The following is a 27026-nucleotide window of genomic DNA, read 5'->3' as shown; positions in this document are numbered from 1 at the left end:
TTGACTAGGTTTACAGAATCGGGCATGAGGGTTTACAGAGTTAGGAATGAATTCACACCTGTGGAGTGGCCTGATCTTTTCCGATAGTCACTTGTCCATTGACAATACTTCTAGCTCCTTCCATTCCTATACATTAAAACCGTGTGTGTGTGTGTGTGTGTGTGTGTATGTGTGTGTGTGTGTTGCATATACTTCCTTGTAATTTCATGATTGTTGGTCTTTCATGCTCCACAGACTGTAGTTAACGTTGACTCTTGGTCATACGCTCTTGTTTCTTCATTTGTTTGTTTAGTTTGGTTGAAACATAACTTTAGGGATCTTGTGGGACCTGCACTGAAATGGCTTCTCTTGAGTAGTACAGAATATCACTAACTTAGTTTGTTTTGTATGTGTGCATGCCTGCAGGTACACTGGTGTGTGTGTGTGTGTGTGTGTGTGTGTGTGTGTGTGTTCCTCAGGAACACTATCCACCATACTTTTGATGCAGTCTCTCATTGGCCTTGGGCTTTCACTCAGCTAGGCTGTCTGGCCAGCAGGTCAGAGAGATCCACCGATCTCTGTCCCCCACCCATCACTGAGGTTACAACACATGCTGCCACACCTGGCTTCTTCACATGGGTGCTGGGGCCAAACTCAGGCCCTGGTGGTGCTTTACCAGCTGATCCAACTCCCCAGCCCTATTAAATTAAATTTTAAATTAATTCACTGGACTGGACTTTTTCAGACCATGGGAGTATTACCCTGGTTTCCTGGGTATGCTCATCTTTCATAATAGCTTCCTTAGCATCAAAAAAATCTTTTTTATCAGGCCAGGTGTGGTGACTCACATCTTTTATGCCAGCACTCAGGAGACAGAGGTAGGTGGGTTTCTGTGAGTCTGAGGCCTGGGTCTACATCAAAGTCCCAGGTTAGTTGGGGCTACACAGAGAGACCCAGACTCAAAACAACAACAACAACAAATGCATCTATCCCCACTAAAACCTCCCTCTCAGAGCACCCCTCAGCGGTTGTCAATCCCCTTTATGCTGTGGCCCTTCCACACAGTTCTTCGTGTTAAGTACTCCCCCCTCCCCCTCCCAAAGTATTTCGTTGTTATCTTGTAACTGCGATTTTGCTACTTTTATGAACCATAATGTACATATCTAATATGCTGCATGACCTTAGGTGACCCCTGTGAAAGGGGTATTTGATCCCCTAGAGGTCGGGACCCACAGGTTGAGAACCATTGACCCCTTCTTATTAAATCAGGGCCTGTTACTCCGGCACTGGGAAAGTGGAGAGAGAGAGACAGGTAGACACTTGGAGCTTGCTGGCAACCCGTGGGCCTGAAACAGTGACGTCCAGGTTCAATAAAAGAGTTTGCTCAAAAATTAAAAAGTGTAGAAGCAATGAGGAATGGCACCTGTTACCCCAAATCCTCACATACTTTTTTAATTAAAAGTGTTTGCTGCTCTGTTTGATATATTCTAGCCATCTTCTGAATGTGCAATATTTTGTTTCTTCTAAAGTTAATAATTATAAGTGGTTTGTTTTGAACGTTTTCTCCAGCTTCCTCTTATTATGTTTGTTCCTGAGTGTCATTTCTCGTTTGTAGCTTTGAGCCTACCTGTCAGGTAGTATATGGTCTGTATTGTAGTATATGTTTTTTTATTGTAGTGTATGGTGATTTTTGAGATTGTTTATTTTCAAGGGAAAGCCTCAATATTTAGAGATGGCATCTGTATTCCGGTACCATTGTGGGATAGGCTTCCTTAATGAGGGGTCTGCAGATCTACACATCTCAGAGTCTTGTTATAGAATCTTTCAGCCTCCTTGGAAGAGAACAGAACAATTATAGTTGGCTGCACAATTTCCAGGACTCAGTGAAAAATGAAGATGGTAGGTCCCTTGTCCAAATGTCAGGAAAACATTCAGCTAAAAATACTAAAATTTATCTTTTAAAACATCTACTACTTATAATATATAACAGAAATAATAACACTGTACATATAACAGCATAAACTTACAACTGCAAACAAACAATATCAGTATCATTTTATGCACTGCAGTAAATTATTAAAATACTTTAATAACACTTCTTTTTAATTTTATTTTTAAGTACCTTTGAAGCAGTAGTTTTCCATATGAACATTATCTCTTTTTTAAGGATTTATTTTATCTTTAACTATGAGTATGTGTGTTTGTGCATGTGAGTGTAGGTGACCATGGAGGCCAGAAGAGGGCATCAGACCATCTGGAGCTGGAGTTACAGGTTGTTGTGAGCTGCCAGTGTGGGTGCTGGGAATTGAACTCTGGTCTTCTGGAAGAGTAACAAGTGCTCTTAACTGTTGAGCCACCTCTCCAGCCTCTGAACATTACTTCTTGATTCAGATTTTCTGGTTTTCTTCTCTGCAAGCATACCTACTAGGTCATAAAATGTTTTGTTCTTAGCTTATTTGTTTCAAATATTCACAACTGAAAGTAACGGCAGTTGTTCCTAGCAAATGTAAGATCTTACATTGAAAATTGAAAAAAAACAAACTGATGAAAACAACAACATGAACAAAGGACAGAAAGGGGGCATCGTGAAACAGGCTGACAAGTCAGCAAGATGACAGCTGCACCAGGAAAAATCGTACAGGGCAAGTGCAAAGCTGTGAGCACACAGTGGCAAAATGTGGGACGGGCAAGGCATGCATGGAAGAGGAAGGGGAGCAGCCGGCATTTGGGGGATTCTCAGAGGGAAACACGGTATGGCAGAGGTGAGCAGTAGAGACACAGAAGAACAAACATAAGGAACATGGCTGAGCAGGCACTGGGGCCCACGCCTATAGTGCCAGCACTCTAGAGGCTGGGGCAGAAGGACCCGAGCCTGGGCATCATAGCGAGACCCTGTCAGATGGGAGAAGGGAAGAGGAGGGGAAGGAAGGAGATGGGGAGGGGAGGGGAGGGGAGGGAAGGGGAGGGGAAGAGAGGAGAGGGAAGGAGAGAGGGTGGGAAGGCTGGACTGGAGGTGGACAGTGATTCATGATAAACCTGAAGTCTCTAAAATAATAGAACCAAAATTCAGGGAGGAGTGAGAGGTGAGAAGTAGAGTAGGAAGTGCAGAAGGGAAGGAAGGGAGATGTGTAGGAGAACTAGAAACCCACAGACAGAAGGGAAGGGAGGGAGATGTGTAGGAGAAGTAGAAACCCACAGACAGGAAGGGAGGGAGATGTGTAGGAGAACTAGAAATCCACAGACAGAAGGGAAGGAAGGGAGATGTGTAGGAGAACTAGAAACCCCCAGACAGGAAGGAAGAAAGATGTGTAGGAGAAGTAGAAACCCACAGACAGGAAGGGAGCCGGAGGCTGTGAGTTAGGTCCTTCCTTTACAGCTAAAGGAACTGGGGCCGTGGATGCTAACAGACTCTCCCATATGACCCGCCTAGCAACACGGCTCAGGCAAAAACATGTGCAGATTAAATGGTAATTCAAGAAGGATAAAGGACCTTTTTTATTTATTTAAAACTAGCTTCCTTCCTCTAGAATCCAGGACTCGTGGTCTTGAAATTATTTTCAACTTCCCTGGTAGAGAACAAGGCAGATAATGATTAACTTGCCAGAGAAATGCAGACGGTGTTGGGCAAGGGAAAGATAAGTAGCTGTATCTACCACACTGCTTCTTAACTCTTTAAGGAATTTTATGCTCACGGAGCCTAGAAGGCAGGAAGGGTTGCTCAAACTAAATTGAAAGGCATCACTATAATAACTTTGAAAATACTCCACCCTGCTCCCTCCCAAAGATAACAAACATCAAGGTAACTATTCACCTACGGAAGTGGACACAGCGGAGTAAGGACACTCATTAGAGGAAAATGTCACCCACTTACGGATAATTCTTAGTGAGCTGGTAAACACCATTTTTGCTAGGAGAGGCAGAGTTCACCTAGAGACACCCTAACGATGTATATATAAAGCAGTCGTCACCCAGTAGGACATTCACCATTCACCATCAGAGCAGCACTCCCGTGTAAGCGCCATGTCCGTTCGCTTTTCTTCCGCATCCAGACGGCTGGGCTCCGTGAGGCTCTCCAGTGCCGGAACAGCCTTGGGGGCTGGAAATGCATGCGGTGTGCCAGGCATTGGAAGTGGCTTCTCCTGCGCCTTTGGGGGCAGTTCATCGGCAGGAGGGCTCGGTCTGGGCAGCACTTCTTGTGGGGCCTTTACTATGAACGAGCATGGCCTTCTCTCCGGCAATGAGAAGGTGACCATGCAGAACCTCAATGACCGCCTGGCCTCCTACCTGGAGAACGTTCAAGCACTGGAGGAGGCCAACGCTGACCTGGAGCAGAAGATCAAGGACTGGTATGAAAAGTTTGGACCTGGCTCCTGCCGTGGTCTCGATCATGACTACAGTAGATACTTCCCGATCATCGATGACCTCAGGGCCCAGGTAAGAAGTACAGTGGCATGGGTCATTAGACAAGGAAAAGTAGGAAAGGTCACAGCAGAAACGGAGCACAGCTTCTAGACTTTCATTATCAATATTCAAAATAATTTCTGGACTGGGGAGATGGCTCAGCAGTTAAGAACACTGGCTATTGCTCTCCCAGAAAACCTGGGTTTAATTCCCAGCATCTACACAGTGGCTCACAACCTTCTGTAATTCCAGTTCCAGGGGACCTGAAGCCTTCTCCCAATCTCTGGGGATACCAAGCATACACATGGTGTACAAACATACAGGAAAGACACCAATACAGATAAAATAAGTGAATTAAAAAAACAATAATAATTTATATTACAATTATAATCTTTGAGCATGACCGACCCATCATCTGAAAGTAGGCATGCATGCATGTTTTTAGTAATAAAAAATAGTTTTTAAAAAATGCCCAACATCTCCAACTAGATATTTATAAACTTAAAAGGAAATTTTTTAAAGTAAAATTAAAATATAAAGTAAAACTGACTACATCTTAAGTCCCCATTTTCAAAACACCTTATCATCAGCTGTAGGTTCGAGAAGTATTCCTATGATTTCGCATGTTACTTAATTACAAGGCAATTTGGATATTTTACTATGTCCTACCTCTTACCTAACTCTCCACTCATCAGATAATCTCTGCAACTGCAAATAACGCCAACATCGTCCTGCAAAATGACAACGCAAGACTGACGGCTGATGACTTCAAAATGAAGTGAGTTGCGCCAAAGACAATCAGACCAAAAGTTATCTGGACACTACCCTCGTTTCCTTGGGCCGTTGGGAGTCTTCTCTGCTCTGCTTTTGTCATTCTGTTCATTTTAAAGCATTAATTAATTAACCTAGAAATTAATTAACTTAGAAAATTTGGAGCTAACACAAATCAAGGTCATAAGGGAGGGGAACTTTGAATACCCCCATTGTCTTGCTTCACAGAAGTGTGTCTATTCCATCGCGGGTAGGTCTCACTGAAGCTTGCTGTGTTAGGTGAAGTTTTAGGATGACCTGAAAAGTGGGGTGACTCAAATCTTGTGGGAGAGAACGAACCTTTCCAACACATCTCTAAGGTACGAAAATGAACTGGCGCTCCATCAGAGTGTCGACGCAGACATCAATGGCTTGAGAAGGGTCCTGGACGAGCTGACCTTGTGCAGAACTGACCTTGAGGTCCAGCTGGAAACACTCACTGAGGAGCTGGCGTACCTCAAAAAGAATCATGAGGAGGTAGGTACTCAGTCTTCCCTGCCTTCCTAGCCCACCTCTTTCCCAAAATCAAAGCCTAACTTCAGATAGTAAATAGTATATCTTAATATGAAGACTGTTTTAATTCCCCCCCTACACCTTTGAAATTATTCCCTCTCAAATGAAACAAACCAGCACAGGATGGTAGCTCACAGCTACAAGTCCAGATCAGGCAAGAGAATTGCTGAGAGTCCAAGGGCAGCCTGAGCTCAGATTGAGACTGTCTCAAAAGAGAGAAAGCAACCTCACAAAAATCTTTGAGCCACTTGGAGCCTATCCGCTTGGCTCCCTTACAAGCAGTCAGAACCTAATGTGGCTGAACAAAACCGTTTCAGGAAATGCAGGCCCTGCAGTGCGCGGCTGGAGGCAATGTGAACGTGGAGATGAACGCTGCCCCTGGTGTGGACCTCACGGTCCTGCTGAACAACATGCGAGCCGAGTACGAGGCCCTGGCTGAGCAGAACCGCAGGGACGCCGAGGCCTGGTTCCAGGAAAAGGTAAAGGCAGGTTTGCAGGCACATGCCTACTGCCAGGTGTGAATGCCTGTCCCCATCCTGACCCCAGCTCCTGCCTTTGCAGAGCGCTTCCCTGCAGCAGCAGATTTCAGACGACGCTGGAGCCACCACCTCAGCCAGGAACGAACTTACTGAGATGAAACGGACCCTCCAAACCTTGGAAATAGAGCTGCAGTCCCTCTTAGCCATGGTAAGTATGAGGGACAAGGCAGAGTTGCTGTGGAAGCTGAACAAAAAAAAACCTCACAAGAATTTTCATCCTCGTAGTGCTACTCTCTTGGGATTTTATCCACTGATTACTAACGTTGACTTCTGCTTGGAAATTATGCCTAGATGTTAATAAGCCCTGAAGACCTGCAAATACACTTATTTAGACTTGCTCCAGAAGAAAGGTCATTTTACCTTACCAAATATCTCTGCAGAGCAAAAGTATGTCCCCTGGTTTCCCCACTCAGCCTTCCTGTTGGTCAGTTAATTAAGAGCAATTAAGTTCCTTTTAAGTGTCATAAATAAGAAGCAAAGTAGAGGTGCGAAGGTTCAATCTAATGCGAAACGCACCTAATGACAGTAATAATTACCCTTTTCATTAAGGGTTTGCCTAGTCATTTCACCCACAGGTTAGTCCACCATACCCCCTGAGGCATAGGCAGGCAAACTTCACAACTCGCATCATTATCTCCAAAAGAATAATCAGATTCAAAGAGAAAAGGCGACTCCCAGAGTTGCACAAGTGGAGACAAAGAATGGGACTTCCTCTCCACTTGCCTAACCGGAGTCTGTCCCTTTCCTCCTATGGCTAGGAGACCACCAGCACTTACCCACAAAAGAATGCACACAATGTATGTGAATGTATGTAAAATATAGGAAAATATTTGGCTACAAGGGGTCAGTAAAATACTGTCATCTAGCCAGGCATGGTGGTGCAAGTCTTTAATGCCAGCACTTGGAAGTAAAGGCAATTGGATCTCTGTGAGTTCAAGGCCAGCCTGGTCTAAATAGCAAGTTACAGGATTTCCAGGGCTATGTAGAGAGATTCTGCCTCAAAAAAAAGGAAGGGGAGAAGGAAGGAAGGCAGGGACAGAGCAAGGGAGGGAAGGAGGGAAGGAGAGAAGGAGGGAGGGGAAGGGAAAGAGAAGGAAGGAAGCAAGGAAGGAAGGAAGGAAGGAAGGAAAGAAGGAAGGAAGGAAGGAAGGCAGGGACAGCAAAAGAGGGAAGGAGGGAAGGAGAGAAGAAGGGAAGGGGAGGGAAAGATGTCCCGCGCTACCGTCTCGCCAGCAAGAACGACGCAGAACACTCGGATCCTTCTGCAGTAAAGCTTTAATGCATCTTGAGAGATAGATGATCAGCTTCTTAGAGGGAGACCCCAAGCTAAGAAACCCAGCCCCTTATATAAGCCTAGGAGCTCCGAGTGAGATGTGTAGAGCCGGGATTGGTGGTTTGCACATCACCCCAGATGACGTCACGGGAGAGGCACAGTTTAAACGGTTAACTCCAACTGACAGCGACAGTTAACTCTAACTGACAGCGACAGTTAACTCCAACTGACAGCGACAGTTAACTCCAACTGACAGCGACAGTTAACTCCAACTGACAGCGACAGTTAACTCCAACTGACAGCGACAGTTAACTCCAACTGACAGTGGATGTCAGCGCCATCTTCTAACGGCAATAGCGATAGCGAGGGCGGCTCCTCACAGAAAGAGAAGGAAGGAAGGAAGGAAGGAAGGAAGGAAGGAAGGAAGGAAGGAAGGAAGGAAGGAAGGAAGGAAGGAAGGAAAGAAGGGAAAAGGAAAAAGAAAAGGAAGATACTGTCCTCTCCATTTGTCATCTTCATTGCATGTAAAATTCTAACAGGTGACCCTCTTGGTCTATCCAGACTCGTTGACTAGACAAGCCAAGCAAATGGACAGTTAAAAGCTTAAAGGGGTGGTGCTTTTCTTTGGACCACTCTACATATACATAGAGAAGCAGTGATTGGCAGGAGACAGACTTCACGTGATTCACAATGAGGAAGCAGAGTGTAGGAGGCTTTTCATTACTGAGAAAGCTGGGAACTGCTGCTTCCCACAAGTGCAGCGTGTATCTGTGTATATGGTAGAGAGAAGAGGTTTCAGCTTTCTGGATTGACAAGGACCATGCGCCACCATCTGTGTCACTATCAGATAGACTAGTATGGTGTCCACCACGAATGCTGAGCAAATGGATTCTTTAAAATGGATACGGCTATTTGTGTATATGTGCAATGTGTGCTCGTGTGTATGGTGTACATGTGGGTGTGAGGATGTGTACACGTGTGTGAAGGTCAGAGGTCAACCTCAGGTACTGTTCCCCCAGAGTTCTCCACCATGTTTTTTGAGACAGAGTCTCTCACATGGGACTCACAGGTTAGGCCAGGCTGGCTGATCATCAAGCAGTAGAAATCCTGTTTCCACTTCCCAGGAATGGGAATTAGACGCACACAGCCATAACTGACTTTTTGTGTATGTAATGGGGATTGCTATCAGGTCCACAGGCTTGCATAGCAAGCACTTTCCCAACAGCTGTCTCCACGGCCCTGGATAGGAGTGATTGCCTTGTGTAAGGATGACTCTCTTGTAAGAGGCTTATTCTGAATCAGTACAGTGACATTTTCTCCAATACCCTCTTCCCAAACCACAGAAACACTCGCTGGAGTGCTCCCTGACCGAGACCGAGGGCAACTACTGCACACAGCTGGCTCAGATCCAGGCTCAGATCGGCGCCCTGGAGGAGCAGCTGCACCAGGTCAGGACTGAGACCGAGGGCCAGAAGCTGGAATATGAGCAGCTGCTGAATGTCAAGGCCCACCTGGAGAAGGAGATCGAGACCTACTGCCGCCTCATAGACGGAGATGAGGGGTAGGCACTGTTCCTCTGAGAACACTCTAGAAGGTTCCTAAAGGTCATCTGAAGCGGAGCCAAGTCTCTGCGGTCCAGATCACTGGCGGATGCACAGTTCTCAGCGTCATCTCAGCAGTTAACGAATCTGTGCTTCCCGGTTGCTTTAGCACAACACACAGAAGTAACTAACGCAAAATCTCTTTTTTCACAGCTCCTGTGTTAAGTCGAAAGGCCAAGGAGGACCTGGGAATCAGACAAAGGGTAAATAAAAAAGCCGCGTGCAGCGTTCGGTGCCCTCTCTTCTCTTTTCTCCTTTCCTCCTACTGCTGCTCTTCTTCCTGGACCATCTTTTTCTCTTGTGCGCATGTGCGCAGGTGCAGCTGTATATGGAGACCAAAGGACGACCTCAAGTAGTGTTCCTCAGCCAAGGTCCACCTTTTTGTTTGAGACAGGGTCTCTTATGGACCTAAAGCTTGCCGAGTAGGTGAGGCTGGCCAGCCAGTGACATCAAGGAATCCTCCCGTCTCCACCTCCCGAGACCTCGAATCACAAGAGTCTTGTTTTATGTGGGTTCTGGGGATGGAGCGCAGGTCCTCATCATTGCAAAGCAAGAACTTCACAGATTGAGTCATCTCCGCAGCTATCCTAGAACTCTCTGTGTAGACCAGGCTGGCCTCAAACTCCATCTGCCTCGGCTTCCTGAATGCTAGAATTAAAGGCAGGCACTACCACCTAGAGTGTTATAGAGCTTTCAAATGATGAATTATTTTCCCTCTGTGACTTTAACATTTTATTGGTTTGTATGTTTAATTTTAGACTCATCTAAAACTGCCATCATTAAAACTGTTGTTGAAGAATTAGATCCCCGTGGCAAGGTTCTCTCCTCCAGAGTTCACACTCTGGAAGAAAAATCCACCAAAGTCAACAAGAATGAACAGAGGACTTCCTGAACTCCACTCTCTAAAACGAAGAGCCCTATTTAAAATATCACATCTAAATGGTTTTCCGAAATAGGGCCCTCTTATGTTTCTGCTTCTCTTCCAGTGAGTGAAGAGAGAGCTCCTTTTAGACTAGTGACATTTCTTTGGTTTTCCCTCTGGTGATGTTTCAATAAATGTCTTCCTGTTGCAAGCTATGCTCCCTGATTCTGGTCTGTTGCTGCATTTGAAGTACACTCTCCCATGGAAGCTAAGCTCTGCCTTTAATTTCCTCTGTTTAATCCACTGCTCTTTGCAAGTTAGGAACTGGTTGAATATGCAAAGGCTGCAGTCTTTTCACACACGTCTATAAAATTGTGTCTTCCATCCTTCCACACATACTAGACATACATGTGTTGAGGGCTAGGCAGTGAAAATAAAACAACTAATAAAAAATAAATAAAAGGCCAGTTTCTGGAACTGGAGAGATGGTTCAGATTCAGTTCCCAGGTTCAGTTCCCAGCACCCACATGGTGCCTCACAACCTCCTGCAACATCAATTTCAGGGGATCTGACACCCTCTTCTGGGCCTCCTTAGGCACTGCATACATGTAATATACATATATACATACATACATGCATACTAGCAAAACACTCATACTTATAAAATATGAATAATGAATCATTAAACAAATCATTAAATTAAACTAATGAATCATTAAAAAACAGATGTTGAGTAAAACAGGCTCATGGACATGAAAATAAGAAACTGAAGAGTCAGAAACATCCTAAACATAAAGGAAAGATGATACACGTGGATTTTTTAAAGAAGAGAGAGAGAGAGAGAGAGAGAGAGAGAGAGAGAGAGATTGCATAAGAGGGGGTTAAAGATTGTAAGATCCAGGGGTAGTGGAAGATTGCTGCAAACCAGTGTTTTCTGGACAGGACAGGACTGCTATGCTCAGGAACTTGTGGCAGCTTTGACTCTGTGCACAAGGCCCATACAATACCAAGGCAATCAAATTTCCAACATCAGTGGTGAAGGGATTCATGAAATCTCACCCCTGAAAGGAGCTAGCTGGCAACTGATGGCTGAGAGGGTAGTAAGAGTCCAGGCTCATGAAAGAGGCAGGAAAGAATGTAAGAGCTGGAGGATGGGGAGGGGTGATGGGGAATCTTTTGTACACTGTGAATGAATGCTCCCATTGATTTAATAAAGAACCAAATGGCCAATAGCTGGGCAGGAAGGGATTAGATGGGACTTGCTGACAAGGAGAGAGCTCCGGGGTGAAGAAGGGTGGAGTCACCAGGAGATACAGGGAGAAGCAAAATGAATGTGTTATATTGAGGAAAGGTACCAAGTGGTAGAACACAGATAAAAATATGGGTTAATTTAAGATGTAAAAGCTAGTTAGTAACAAGTCTGAGCTATCGACTGAGCATTTATAATAATTAATCTCTGTGTGGTTATTTGGGAGCTGGCTGGTGGGACAGAAAATTCTGCCTACAGAGGAGTGCTGTAGAATGCTGTCTTCTGGACTTGACATGGCTACTGCATTTGTGAACTCGGCTGAGAGTTAATGGAGGTAGATGTGGCTACCTACACAAGATCAAGTCAGCTATATCCCAGTAGAGATGGAGTAGATGATTCTTTAGGGCCCACACTTATCAAGGAGCTACTGTCAGTAGATAGTTGCCAGGGAGAAGAAAATAATTCTTTGTTGAAAATACGCCCATTGGAGGGCTTTTATGAACAATCTACACCCATACACATATAGGTAACACTAACTGGACTTAGTGGACTATGAAAGAAAAAAAAAACTATGAAGTTGGGAAGGGTGTATATTGGGGGCATTACTTTTCATTCACTGTGATTTAATACCATGACTAAGGCAACTTACAGACGAAAGAATTTCTTTTGGCTTAGAGGGTTAGAATCCATAATGGCCAGGCAAAGCCAGCAGGCAGGCATGGCGCCTGGAGCAAAATGCTGACAGCTTACATCTGAACCACAAGCACAAAGCACTCAAATCCCACCCCCACCTCCTCCAGCAAGGCCATGCCTCTTAAACCTCCCCAAATCACTGCCACCAAGTGCGGACCAAGTGTTCAAATGCCCAAGACTGTAGGGAACAGTTTTCACTCAAGTAATTGGAAGGAGAAGATATAACCATATTTCATTATCTATCTGTATGAAATTCTCAAGAACAAAGAAAAATTAAGGGTACTGGAGAGATGGTTCAGAGGTTAAGAACACGACCTGTTCTTCCAGAGGTTTTGAGTTCAATTCCTAACAACCACATGGTGACTCACAACCATCTGTAATGAGATCTGGTGCCCTCTTCTGGCCTGTAGGCATACATGCAGGCAGAACACTGTATACATAATAAATAAATGTTTTCTTAAAGAAAGAAAAATTAAAATTCACTAATTAATTGAAAATAGGTCTGGGTGTAGCTTAATTTGTAGAGTGCTACCCGGGCATGCACAAAACACTCACTTCTCTCAGGGCGATGTAAACCCTGGAGGTGGCGGCACTCCCCTGTGTCCACATCCCTGGAGGTGGCAGCACTCCCCTGTGTCCACATTCTTGGAGGTGGATGTAGGAAGACCAGAAGCTTAACGTCATTCCTAGCTACATAAAGAAGCCAGCCTGGACTACATGAGACCTAGCTTCAAAAATATAAATATGATAACATACCCAGGTAAGCCTAAAGCAAACATGCTCATTTAACTTTCTGAATAACTGGCTTTTATATCTTATACCCTTATACCAAAACGGTGGGGGATCTCTTGCCATATAGTTCTATAGTCAAAAATACTTAGGCACTGTGGAAGACAGTTCACCAGGTTCTTACAAAGCTAAATACACTCTGACCATTTGCTCCAGCAATTACTAGAAACCACTGGGTCCTTACTCCTGAACATTGCCACACAAAACCTGCACAGGAGGGGCTGGAGAGATGTCTCAGTGTTTAAGAGCCCTTGCTGCTCTTCCAGGGGACCAAATAAATGATGGCAGATTTAGACGACGGGCCATTAACTAGAGCTATCAAGCCATGAAAAGACAGAAAACTTCAATGTGTATTACTAAGTGAAAGCAGCCAATCACAAAATTATGAAAGCAGTTATGTTGATCAATGGTTGCCAAGGACTGAGAGAGAGAGAGGGAGAGAGAGAGAGAGAGAGGATAAATGGGGATCTGAGGGATTCATAGGACAATGAAAATACTCTACAGGCTACCATGAGGGCAGGCATGGGTCAATATCCAATTGTCCAACCAACAGGGTTCATCAAGAGTGCACTCCAGCGTGAACCAGGGACTCTGGTGAGTATGGCACTGATCTGTGGAACAAACACACTGCTCCAGAGAGGAGTGTTCAAGTGGACCAGTGGGAGCTGATAAGCAGGGAGGCAAAATGTGTTGGTGGGGAGTATGCAGGAGACCTTTGTACCTTCCTCCGATTTTTGTTGTGAGTTAAAAAACACTCTTAAATTCTTTATAGCCTTTTTAAAAAGGGACTAAATAGCTCAGATTTCTTCAGTGTTTTGGATGTCTGATCACCAAATCGTCCAAACTAAGGCAATAAACTCTTTCTACTGGAACCATGCTGAAAGAATAGTTGGGTATATTTGTGGTGTTTAAACTATAACCTCAGTGATAACAGATAACCAGCACTTGTGTGCTAAGCATTAGTCTAAAAACCACTTGGTTCCCACAATCGCACTATAAGGTAGATACTGTGCTCATCATCGTTTTATGAGTAAGGAAACTGAGTCAGAGTAGTGGAGTCATTTTCTCAAAGTCATACAACTAATAACCAGAGGTGCTGGAGTCCAGACAGACTGACTCACGGTCTGTGCTTAGCAGCAACCTAATGCCCTACTGGTGAGAACCAAGAACTCTGTGGCTCCACCCTCCTTCTAGTGAAAATGGGTGCTAGCTCTAGTCTTCATCATCTCTTTCCCAGAAAAGCCACCTGGGGAGACGCTAACACACCATATCTGATTCCCAGAAAAAAACACGAGGAATCTAGTGACAAAACAAACCTCATCCATGTCCAAGAAAAGTGTTTTTCTGGGTAAGCAAGGTGGCAGTGGGTAAAGGTTTAAGTTGGATCCCCAGGGTCTACATGGCAGAAGCAGAAAACTGACACCTGGAAGGTAGCCTGTGATCTCCACATTCGTATTGTAAGTACACAAATGTACACACACAAATATACATACATACATAAAACATTTTAATAGAAATGCTCTCTAAAATAGCCAAGAGGAATATAAGATGCCCATATTTAATTTTTAAGTTGTTTTCATTTGTGTGGGTGTAGATGTGGATGTGTGGACCTAACACACCATGACACACACATGAAAGTCAGAGGACAACTTGCTTCTCTAAGTCCTCTGCTTCCACCATGTGGGTCTTGGAACCCAACTCAGGTTCTCGGGCTTGGCATCAAGTGACTTTACTTATTCAGCCATCTCACCCACCCCCAGAATTTACATTTTAAACAATGGAATGTTTGAAACTAAATAATACATGTATCCACAGTGAAGTTGGTGTAAGATCATTAAAGTAAGACAGCAATGAAAAGCTTCATGCTGACACGAGACATGGAAACAGCATAAAAGTTCAGCTCAAATTCTTCGGATACCAGCAACATGTATAGAATGCCACACTTTAATACCTATCAGATTCTTGAGAAATGATGAATGATATGCCACTATGAATACATGATCTGAAGAAGCCAAGACAACGGTAGAAGAGACCTGGGGAATTTGCTCAAGTCATCTTCTACTTCCAGAAAGGACTAAAGCACAATTACACTTTTAAAGTTTTAGTGTAGAGGACTGGAGAGATGGCTCAGTAGTGTAGAGCACTGGCTGCTCTTGCAGAAGACCTGGGTTCGATTCCCAGCACCCACAGGGCAGCTCACAACCATCTGTGACTCTAGTTCCAGGAACCCCAACACCCTCTTCTGGCCTCCACCAGAATCAAGCACGCAAGTGGTGTGCAGAGACGTACATGCAGACAAAACATTCATATACACACACAAAATAATCAACTTTAAAAAAGCATCAGTTTACAGGAAATCTGTGAAGAGACATCCTATGCATAAACACTGACTGTGTTTCCGGAAGTTAAGCATCATCCATCATCCGTCCTGCTTTGATGGAGACTGTCTGTGATCTGTGTGGCCATGTTATTTCCAGAGACAGCTCATCTCCAAAGTGGCTCTAATAATATATGCTTAACGTGTTCTACAAAAGACAAGTTAATTAGTATTTATAAGCTACCTGGAGATAAATAGATTGTGCAAATAATACTCTGCAGTCTCATTAGAACTCTTATCTAAAAAAATAAATCAAGTCTTACAAACTATTACTCTGCCAACACTGTTTTGGTTCTTTCATTCGTGGGAAACATTGACCAAAAAACATGTAAAGCTTTGGCCAGATCGCTGCGAATCACAATAATTCTCTGAATATAATTTAGAAATCTTATAGTACACTGATAAGGTCTCAATTACAATTTTGTATCCATTACTTTTCAATATTTGCGCTTTTTAAATTCATACATCTACAGCTCTTGTCTTGGAGTGACAAACATCTGCTACCTCTCAAAATTCAGGGTCTACAACATTGAAAAATCTCATCGGGGAAAGAATTCATGTTTTCAAAACTAAACCTGTAATCAGTGGACCGATCAATGTGTCCCCATCATAAGTGACAGCAACCTGGCCCTGTCTGATGTGTCCACCTTATTATAATAATACAAATAATTAACATTATAAAGTGTCTGTGCCCTTCAGACCGTCTTACAGTCTTTCATTATTGTTCATTGAAGCCTTTGACTGGCACTGTCGGACGTGATTATATTCATTTCTTCCTAGAGAAGTGAAGCAAGAAGAGACAGGTTAATTTCCCTGAGGGCTTCGTGGAAAAGAGGAAAGCATCTGTTTATCCATGACAACCAGTCACCAAGGTACCAGATTGTGGATTTCCTAGGAAGTGATGGACACAGCCCTTTCTTTCATGTATTTCATTTCTCACTGATCAACATGAAACTCATGTCTCAAAGTCACATGATTTATGTACACAGGTGAACTAGAGAACCATGGTGGGGTGGAGTGGTGCATGCCTGCAACCTCAGCATTTGGGAGGAAGAGGCATCAAGGGGATCAGACAAGTTCAAGGTCAGTTTGCTCTATATAATAAGCTCCAGGCCAACCAAGGCTATATAGTGAGACTGTCTCAAAAGTGATCTTTTTAAGGATAAAAGACAAGCAATTTGGAATCTTGGTAGTTAGTTGAACTGATGTTCTGCTCCTAGAGCAAATCAAAAAGTCTCACCAGGTTCAGTGGCATGTGTCTGCAATACCAGCACTCAGATGACTGAGAGAAGAGAATTGGAGTTCAAAGCCAGCCTTGGCTCAGTGAGACGCATCCCAAAAGTTACTATAGAGTTTGTACCTCATTTTCAACTTACTACAAACAAGTGCAAGGGTCTGGAGAGAGAGCTCGGTAAATAAAGTGTTTGCCGTGCAAGTATGAGGACATGAGTTTAGTCCCCAGTGACTGTGTAAAAAAGCCAGGGGCTTGGGCTGCTGCCTGCATCCCGACACTAGGGAGTCAAAGACGTGCAGATCCTGGGGCTCCCTGGCCAGCAAGACTAGCTAGCCTACTTCGCAGGTTCCAAACCAATGAGACCCCTGGCTCAAAAAACAGGCAAGGTGGATGACAGAGCAACACCTGATGTTCCCCCCTTGCCTCCACACCTATGTGCACCTGTATGCACACACACGTGCAACAGCACACACAAACACCCATGAATATGCATATACATGCACAAACAAAAATAGATTAATTCAAGAATTCTTACTAGCAAGAGGTCACTCAATATGGAAAGCTTCCGTCTCAGTAAGAAGGGAAAACACTCAGTAAAGGGGGGACAAGTGAGATGTTCTAGTGCATTTCTACACCACCGGGAGCAAATATTTCTAATGTGAATTCGTTGTTACATGGTGGAGGGGGAGGCCTCTGCTCTTTTCCAGGGGTCAAAAGGATGTAAACTCTCATCGTGGTAGCACAAATGATGGTTTCCTCTCTGTGATTTATGGGGCTATGATTTAATGTTACTGAGACTGCAAAGCTATGAATTAGGATCACTGTCCCTGGCACCTTTATCATTCATAAAAAATATCCTTGGGGCACTTTGCCACCTACTGGACACTATTAAAAATCACCCAATTATGAAAAACAGCAATTAGGATACGACTAATATTTTATTACAGATCGGCGTAGCTGGGATTGAGTCCTATAAAAGACAGTGGGGTTGTCACCCCCGTGGAAGATAGACTGACTCTGTGCCTCTCTGGGGACGAAGGTCGCTGTGCTGTGCCGGTGCTATGTCTTTTCGATTTTCTGGGGGATCCCGGGTCTGTTCCCGGGCTGGGTCCGTCAGGCTGTCCAGGGGAGGGGCAGGCTTTGTGGCTGGGAATGTGTGTGGGGGGCCTGGAGCAGAAAGTAGCTTTTCTTGCACCCTTGGAGGCGTCTCTTCTGGAGGAAGCTTTGGCAATGGCAATGAGGTATCAGGAAGGGCTAACAGCACTGGTTTCCTTAACAACGAGCCGGGACTCCTCTCTGGGAATGAGAAGGTGACCATGCAGAACCTTAATGACCGTCTGGCACTGTACCTGAACCATGTGAGCGCCCTGGAGGAGGCCAACACTGACCTGGAGAAGAAGATCGAGGGCTGGTATGAGAAATACGGGCCTGGCAGGGGCCGAGGACTCAACTATGACTGCGGCAAGTATTTCTCAGTCATCGAGGATCTGAAAAGACAGGTAAGAAACAGAGTCCCACGCCGTGGCTATAGGCATGGACCAACCATAACTGAAAGCAAAGGAAACCTAGGAAGTAGTTGGCAGTGGGGTGTGGTGGCACACACCAGTCATCATAGCTACTGAAGAGGCTGTGACAGACGGTCACAAGGCTGAGGCTGGCCTGGAAACGTAGACACCCTAGCTCATTTTTTTAAAGCTAGAACTATAATAGTAGAGCTTTGCCCAGCATGCTGCGACTCTCAATTCAACCTCCAGTATCATAAAAGAGCTTAATTCATTCGCTCATTTCAAATGTACTCACCAAGTGTATAGAGTGTGGAATTTTCTCACTCTTTGTTCCTGGAGTTAAGGGGGTGCCTAAAAGTTTTTTTTAGAAATGTACAATCAAATAGTGAAAGAGAAATAGCTTCAAAATCATTACAATCGAGCAGGCCCAGTGATACAGTCCTGTAATCCCAGCCACACCAGAGGCTGAAGCCAGAGGATCACAAGTTTGAAGCCAGCCTGGATAATTTAATGAGATCCTTCTCAAAACAAAAACTGAAATGAGAGCTAGGGGTGTAGTTCAATAACAGAGTGTTCAACCACCGTGTAGAACCACAGGGATGTTGCACTAATTTTTTTATTTTGATACTTAATTCATACTTTTTGATGAACAACAATGAAATTATCTGTGGGGCTCTTTATTATCTGAATTTTACCCATGGTTGTTTTGCTGTTACTATTGTCTAATATTCTAGGCAAGAGCTCTGCTACTGAGTTATACCAAGTTTCTTTGAATATCCAAATAAAGATACCAATATAAACATTTGCAACAGAGTCACGCTGATTCTGGAATGTCCTTTGATCTGTCCATTCAGATTGTTTCTATGACCACCTGCAACGCCAACCTTATTCTTCAGAATGACAATGCTAGACTCACAGCGGATGACTTCAAGATGAAGTAGGTGAAAGTGAAGCAATTATTATTAATAATGGCTGAAAGACTACAGCTGCACGAAAGAGTGTGTCTCTTGCCTTTAAAACCTGTATTTTGTGAGTTTTATTTTATGCATATGGGTGCTTTGTATGTGTGTCTGTGCATGACTTGTGTGCCAGGTACCTTTGGAGGCCATAAGGGAGCATCAGATCCGCTGAAACCAGAGTTACAGACAGTTGTGAGCCGCCATGTGGATGCTGGGAATCAGATGTGGGTCTGCCCTCTAGAAGAGCAGTCAGTGCTCTTAACCACTGAGCCATCTCTCCAGCCCCCCAAAACAAACTGTTTTAATGAAGCCACTCTATATCAACAAAGAAGTTGAATTTAATGCCTCCTTATAAAAAATCTATCATTTTTTTAAAAAAATCTGACACTATTTTATTCTGATGTGTTATTGGATGGCCAAGAACAATTGTAAAGAAATAACACCTCTAAAATAATGTTTTTGTAGGGGCTGGGATGTCAGTAAAGGGTTTGCCACAAAATCATGAGGGTCTACCCCCAGCATCCTCATAAAAAAAAAGAAGAGAACAGCAGCACACATGTATAATCTCAATGCTGGTCCATGGAGACAGGAGGGGCTTTCTGGCCAGCTAGTCTGGGCTAATTGATTGAGTTCCAGGTTCAATGAGAGACCCTGTCTCAAAAAAAGAAGGTGTCAAGTTATTGAGAAAGACACCTAATATTGACCTCTGACCACACTTGTACAAACACCAAAAAATAGTACTTATAAACTAATAGGTATCTCAAACTATCTTAATAATTTGCCATGGCAAGGAGCCTCAGAAATACAAGCAGAATCAGAACACTCCACCCCTCGGCATACAACGTGTCTTTACAACTTGTACCCACGTGTAATCTCAATTTAAAACATCTTTGCACCCTTTAAGGTATGAAAATGAGCTCGCTCTGCACCAGAGTGTTGAGGCTGACACCAACGGTCTTCGAAGAGTGTTGGATGAGCTGACACTTTCTACAACCGACTTGGAAATACAGCGTGAGGCTCTGAACGAGGAGCTGATGTACCTGCAAAAGAACCATGAGGAGGTAAGGGCGCCTGCAGAACAGACAGCCTCGCACACCGTTTCCTTCTTCAAGTCCATACCAGGGTGTGAACGTCTATCACAATCCTCCCCTGAGTATTAACGATTACTTACCCCTTTCCAGGAAATGGGAGTCCTGCAAAACGCATCAGGGGGGAACATCAACGTGGAGATGAATGCGGCCCCCGGAGTGGATCTAACCGCCATGTTGAACAACATGAGGGCTGAATATGAAGATCTGGCTGAGCAGAACCGAAAAGATGCAGAGGCCTGCTTTAAAGAGAAGGTACGTCTGCAGCAGGAGACACGGGAGAGGCTGGTTCCATAAGCAGTCAAGCAGGTTATTAACCCTTGTGACAATTCCTCTTCAGAGTGCAACACTGCAGCAACAGATTTCCGATGATGCAGGAGCAGCCACGGCGGCCAGAAACGAGCTCATGGAACTGAAACGCACCCTGCAGACTCTGGAAATAGAACTTCAATCCATCTCAGCCATGGTACGTAAAAATGGAACTGGAGGCGTACATATGCACACTTTGCACTACTGCAGCAAAACACCCCAAGCAGGATAGTCTGTAAAGAAAAGGGTTTATTTACTCACCGTTTTGGAAGCTGCAAACCCAAGCAACATGGCCCTCCCCAGCAACATCACATCATGACGAGTGGCATCATCGTGACGGAAGTTTGAGCCATCGTGAGACACGAAGCTAGAGCACAGGGAGGGACCACACTCAACTGTTTTAAAATAGCTCTCTCTGAATAACTAACTGTGTCTGACTAGAACTAAATCACATTACTCTCAGAGCAGTGTCCTTGGTGACTTAACCCCACCCCCCACCTCTTAAAGGTCCCCACATATCTTAATATCACCATACTGGGACCAAGCTTCTGGTAGATAAATCCTTGAAGGTTCATACTCAAACTACATCCCAAAAACCTAACATTATATGGACATAGATAAGTAAATACATATATGCAATGGATATTTTTAGTATTTTATTTTGTGTCTATGAGTTTTGTCTATATGAGTGTATACATATCGTGTGTGTGTGTGTGTGTGTGTGTGTGTGTGTGTGTGTGTGTGTGTGTGTGGAGTCAGAAGAGGATGTCAGATCCCTTGGAGCTGGAGTTATAGATGGTTGAGATCCATCATGGAGGTGTTGGGAACCCAGGTCCTCTGAGAGAACAAGTGTTCTCAGCTGGTGAGCATCTCTCCAGCCCCTATAAGATGAATGTTTATAACACTAAATGTAGTATATATAATTAAATGAGCATGGTATGCTATCTTAAGTAATGTGAATTCCATAATTAAATGACTACAATCTATTAAGTAATCGTTGAAAATATGTACACCTGGTACAAATACATCCTTCTCCCTTGGAAATGTTTCAGTGCGGACATGTCACCCTCTCTTGCCCACTACTCTGCCTTTCTTTCAGAAACAGTCCTACGAAGGCTCGCTGACTGAGACCGAAGGGAATTACTATTCCCAGCTCCAGCAAATCCAGGAGCAGATCAGAGTGCGGGAGGAGCAGCTACAGCAGATCCGAACAGAGACCGAAGGCCAGAAGCTGGAGCACGAGCAGCTGCTGGGCATCAAAACGTGTCTAGAGAAGGAAATTGACATGTACTGCAACTTACTAGATGGGGAGGAACGGTGAGAGCTAACATGTGAAACAACTATCGAGTGACTAGGTTTTCACATGCTTATCATGCATGCACTAGATGTGGCATAAGTGCTTAATACACGCAGCATATATTACACATTTAGCATATGCTTTGTTTATTTTATAATACATAGAATATTACATCTTAGACTGTCTTAAAATCATTTAAGTGTGTATATATTTTCAATTATGTACATTATTGCATCCAATGAAATGAAAACAGACAGAAATCTGAAATCAAAACTTAGAGGGTTCTTTGGGCTTGAGTGTTGTGGCTGTTGCTGTTACTGATGATGAGGAAGTTGATGACGATGATGATGATGATTTTGATGATGAGGGTAATGAGGATAATTTTTTTTTGAGACAGGATCTCATTACTAGTCCAGACCCTGAACTCTGTGATCTTCCTGCCTCAACCTTCTGAGTACTAGGGTTACAGGCATGGGTCACACGCATAGCCTAGAAATCAAAGATCTAAATATGGAAGATATTTGCATGCATAAGCATATGAAGGGCAATTAAGTACAAAATCCTTGGTCATTCCAGGACTCTGGTCCAAGGAAAGATTTGCTTTTTTATGTTTATATTTAAATACATTTTTTATAACTCCACCTGTTACATTACTTCACTAGTTACCACACACACACTCTCTGTCCTAGTTGAATAATGATTACCGTTTCACTGCATTGGTGTATAATGGTGAGCTCAGCCACCTCCTGAGAAGACGTCATTAGAGTTTGTTAGCCAAGGCTCCAACAGCCCCAGGACTGTAGTCCTGGGTGTGACATACATCCTGAGTGAATTTGAGCACATGAATAAACCCCTTTGAACCACAGTTACCTTTTGGTAAAGTTGTGAGTATAGTGAAACCACTGTTCTCAGCTACCTCGTCATGAAGCAGACGTGCCTTAGCAGAGGCTGACTCTCAAAATCTACTTGGTCATCAGCGGCTGTTACTAAACACTCTCACATTTCACACTGCAAGCCACCTTCTTCTGCAGTCTCCAAGGCCAGGGGAAGCCCGCCTCAGACCATTCTGTGTTGTTGTTGGGTTTTGTTTTCAATACATCGCGACCTCAGTTTCCCCTTCCTGCACTCCTCTCAGTACACCAGTACCTCCACTCTCCCAAAGATCTACTCCCTCTCCTCCATTTCCCTGCAGGGAAAATCAGGCCTCTCAGAGATATCCACAGCATAACAAGATATGATAAGACTAGGCACAAACTCTCATATCTAAGTTTGAGGCCAATCTAGTCTACAGAGTGAGTCACAGGACAGGTAGGGCTACACAAAGAAACCCTGTCTTGTAAAAAATAAAAATAAAACACAACTTTTTAGATAGATATGTTGTCTTTCTAACATTACAAACTACTGTGCTTCTTAGGTCTATATTTTCTTTCTTTCTTTCTTTTTTTTTTTTTTTTTTTTTTTTTTTTTAGTTTTTCAAGACAGGGATTCTCTGTGTAACAGATTCCTGGCTGTCCTGGAACTAACTCTGTAGACCAGGCTGGCCTTGAACTCACAGAGCTCTGCCTGCCCCTGCCTCTGCCTCTGGGGTGCTGGGATTAAAGGCATGTGCCACTATGCCTGGCTAGGTCTCTATTTTCTACAGCACCTAGTCCACATCCTTCAGTGAGCAGGCACTGAGCTGTTGAGTGGAAAGTCAGGAGGAGAGATTGTGGTGCCCATGTTGCTAGACAGAAGAGATGATGTCTGGCCATAAACAGCCATTTCATTTCTTTTCACTGTGCCGAAGACGCAAAAAGCTTACCAATGTCCCTTTAAAATAGAACAACTTAAAACTTACTGAAACTAGAACTCCAAAATTATTATTTCTGGTGCTGGAGAGATGGCTCAGCAATCACAGGTGATTTTAATTCCCAGAACTCATGTCAGATAGCTCACAATCACCAGTAACACCAGATCCAGGGGATCTGATGTCCTCTTCTGGCCTCCACAGACACGCACATATATGTGGACACACACATACACAGGCACTGAAATATAACTAAATGTAATTTTAAAAAAACAATTAAATTCACAATCATTTATGATCTTCTAATTGAAAGACAAAGATAATGATCTACTCTTCTCTTCGCAGAAGAAGCGAGTCCACGTGTTACAAACCAAAGGATGGCAAGCCTGGGAATGAAGTCAATGGTATGGAAGGGATTTTAGTGTAATTCTGTCTCTGAGTGTGTGTGTGTGTGTGTGTGTGTGAGTGTGTGTGTGTGAGTGTGTGCACGCACGAGCCTGGTGTGTGTGTATGTGCTTGTGGAGGTCAAAGGTCAACCTCGGGTGCTCTCAATTGCTCTCCACCTTGCTCTTTTGAGACACTGTCTCTCTGGAACTTTGCTTGTCCACAGACTGTCCTGTGCTGGGTTTACGAGCCGCACACCACCCTGGCTTTTGTACCTGCCTTCTGGGGATCAGACTCAGTCCCTCACACTCCCACAACAAGAACATCAAGCACTGAGCCATCTCCCCAACCCTGAGCAATTCCTCTAAACCCCTTCAGTGCTGTTGAATGAGCTACTTATTTGTTAACTACAAGTTTATTTTAAGTTTAGATCTAGTGAATGAACCAATGAGGTCGTTGTAACTCTATCTATTTATTTATCTGTCTACTGATTTTTACCTAATGTTTTGCTATGTAGCTCAAACTGGCCTGGAACACATAGGTGGTTTTTTGTTTTTTTGTTTTTTGTTTTTTTTGGAAGGGGGAGGTTGTTTTGTTTTGTTTTGTCTGACCTATCACATACTAGGATTACAGATCTATACCATCATACCCACCTGACAATTCTTAATGTTTATATCTTATATCCCTGTAGAACAGATATGATCAAGTTATAAATGACTGTCATAAAGAATAAGCCCTCCAATATCCTTAGTGCCTAGAATACATTATTTTTCAGTTTTACTACTTAATAAAAGAGCTTTTTTTAAAATCACTAAGCTAGGACAACCTGGTATTTAAAGACTGCAATAGCCTAGCCTGGCAATTTAGGCCTACAATCCCAAGTAGTTGGGCGAATGCAGCAGGAGGTTTATATATCCTAGATTTGTCTGGGTCACAAAGTGAGGTGGAAACCAGTTTGAGTGGTTTAATGAGACTCTATCTCAAAATAAAGAGTGAAATGAGAGCTGGGCATACAGGTGAGAAACGGAACCTGGCCAGGTTCTAGTTCTAAATGGGAAAAGAAGAAGGAAAGGGGAAGGAAGGAGGGAGGGAGGGAGAGAGGAAAGAAGAGGGGGGGAGGAGAGGAGAGGAGAGGGCATTGATTGTTCCAGACCTGATGTTTTGTTTGTTTGTTTGGTTGGTTGGTTGGTTGGTTGGTTGTTTGGTTGGTTAGTTTTGGTTTTTTCAAGACAGGGTTTCTCTGTCTAGCTTTGGAATCTGTCTGGAACTCACTTTGTAGACCAGACTGGCCTCAAACTCATAGAGATATTCCTGCCTCTGCCTCCACAGTGCTGGGATTAAAGGTGTGCGCCACCACCACCCCACTTAGACAGACCTCGTGTTTTAATTGTTTTCACACATACTTCATGTGTGCTTTCAAGTGCCGTTTGCAGAGAGGGGGAGACAAGGAGATAGAGTTCAATCAGTCCTGGGTCTTGTTAAGCGCTGACTTTAAACATATCCTTATATCTCAAATGTCTTCAAACTTGCAAAAACCAGTTTTTAAAAGCAGACACGCCACAACTAAGTACTTTTCCCCTTCAAGACTGACCACTGACCTTCCCCTGTCTTCACTTTAGACTCGACAGAAGAGACGTTTGTGAGGACGGTGGCTGAAGAGCTAGATCAGCTGGGCAGCCTCCTTTCCCTGAGAGTGCACTCCGTAGAAGAAAAGTCTTCTAAAATCAGCAACATCACCATGGAGCAGCGGGTGCCCTCCAAAACCCCTTGATGGCGGGGAAAATAATTCATAACACAGAAAGTTGCCTCTGAAAAATTTCACTGGCCAAGTAACCCAAGAAAATCATCCATACCTGTTCTTAAAACTCAAGAGGACTAGACTCAGGTTTCCTTTTCTTCCTCTTCTCACACTGTCATGGGCAACACAGGTGGAGGTGCCAGGACCCTTCTTTGACAGAGAAAAGAAATCCACGGAGAGCCGACGTGAAGCAGAGTTGGGGATTTATTAAAAGACATTTGTAACTTGGATCTGAAGCAGGGTCAATAGAGAGGTGCTCAGGACAGAGATGAGGCGTACCCAAGCATCAGTGTGGGCTTCTCCCAGGAGAGTCACTTTTGTTTCTTGTTGCTTAGATTTTTTTGAGTCAGGGTTTCTCTGTGTGACAGCTCTGGCTGTCCTAGAACTTTGTAGACCAGGCTGGCCTTGAACTCACAGAGATCCAACTGCTTCTGCCTCCCTTCCCAAGTGCTGGTATCAAAGGTGTGCACCATCACCACCCAGCAAACACTTAGGCGTTTTTATCACACGTGTACATATAGGATTTTGGTGCCTCTCAAGTTGTATCCCTAAAGGTTACAAGAAACTCCCCTCTTGTTCCTTTAACATTGCTCAAAGGGTACAGCTTCTAACAAGGTTAAAACTTAAGGGTTTCCTTCTATAAACAAGGTTGGAAGATGGATTGGTGGGGATGTTGTTTAGATTTAGGAGGGAGAAGGGAATGGAGGTGATAATACGTCATGTTGGACCTAAGTAAGTATAGTTTAGCTTGACAAGGCATCTTTGGGGGAAAGTCATGCTCTGTCTCTCTGGCCATTGGGGCTTCACCAGGGATTTCTGAAGTTTCCTGACTTTCTCAGGAGAAAGGATGGGTCATACTCTGTGAACAAAGGCTTATTTTTTTCATCCTTTCCTTCCATGTGACCATAATGTTCTTATCTGTCTACCCTGTCCCAGTGCTTCGGAAATGAGACTATCTTGGTAGGTTTTGTTTTTATTTTGTGAACCTGTGACCATCTCATGAAGAGTTCTGTTGCAAATTTTGTTTGTTTGTTTGTTTGGTTGGTTGGTTGGTTGGTTGGTTTTGGAGACAGGATTTCTCTGTGTAACCTTGGCTATTCTGGAACTCACTCTGTAAACCATGCTGGCCTCAAACACACAGAGATGCCTCTCTGAGTGCTGGGATTAAAGGTGTGCACCACCGCCACCCAGTGCAAATTATTTTTACTTATCTGCTTCTTTTTAATTTCCACAGCTGCTCCCTATGTGATCATGCCAAGGCTGAAACCAGCATGCTTCATCTCACAGTCACATTTTCCTCAATGACAGTAGAAAACAGAAAGGATACTAACCTCAGGTCCCGAATCCCAGTTAACTGTGCAATGACTATTAGGTCTTCTATGGGTGTAGAAGTTAATATATCCATTGTTCATTAGGGTCTATTCACTCTTCTGATGCTTACATTAATGATCAAGAAATGTTCTCAAATCTGAACCTGGCTAGCTCTTTTTCCACTTGATAATGCATGCGTCTTTTCTCCCAACCCCTTAGTGATGACTAAGCAAACCTAGAACTGCCCCACTCAAGCAGGACAGGGCTTC

General features: G+C 43.9%; 2 protein-coding genes and 1 long non-coding RNA gene across 3 annotated transcripts; 2 read left to right on the top strand and 1 right to left on the bottom strand.

Annotated features, from left to right (window-relative positions):
• The first annotated feature begins 3999 nt into the window (after positions 1-3999).
• LOC101824884 (keratin, type I cytoskeletal 27) lies at positions 4000-10189 on the top strand. The gene is made up of 8 exons (XM_021230605.2): positions 4000-4413; positions 5076-5158; positions 5511-5667; positions 6021-6182; positions 6265-6390; positions 8859-9076; positions 9270-9319; positions 9875-10189. The coding sequence occupies exons 1-8, from the start codon at positions 4000-4002 to the stop codon at positions 10006-10008; spliced, it is 1344 nt and encodes a 447-aa protein (XP_021086264.2). The 3' UTR covers positions 10009-10189.
• A 7056-nt stretch (positions 10190-17245) lies between these two features.
• On the bottom strand, positions 17246-20585 carry LOC121141494. The gene is made up of 3 exons (XR_005878434.1): positions 20443-20585; positions 19956-20305; positions 17246-19824 (listed from the first exon to the last, which is right to left on the bottom strand). It is a non-coding gene; the product is annotated as an uncharacterized LOC121141494 (long non-coding RNA).
• On the top strand, positions 17382-26496 carry Krt26 (keratin 26). Its single transcript, XM_005075977.4, has 8 exons — positions 17382-17819; positions 18680-18762; positions 19689-19845; positions 19966-20127; positions 20213-20338; positions 21281-21498; positions 23610-23668; positions 25268-26496. Exons 1-8 carry the CDS (start codon positions 17382-17384, stop codon positions 25417-25419), a joined length of 1395 nt encoding a protein of 464 aa, XP_005076034.1. The 3' UTR covers positions 25420-26496.
• The last annotated feature ends 530 nt before the right edge of the window (positions 26497-27026 follow it).

Source organism: Mesocricetus auratus, unplaced genomic scaffold (assembly GCF_017639785.1).
Source record: "Mesocricetus auratus isolate SY011 unplaced genomic scaffold, BCM_Maur_2.0 Super-Scaffold_100007, whole genome shotgun sequence".
Classification (NCBI taxonomy): domain Eukaryota; kingdom Metazoa; phylum Chordata; class Mammalia; order Rodentia; family Cricetidae; genus Mesocricetus; species Mesocricetus auratus.
The sequence above is the reverse complement of the archived record's forward strand: the minus strand, read 5'-3'. Positions and strand labels throughout refer to the sequence as shown.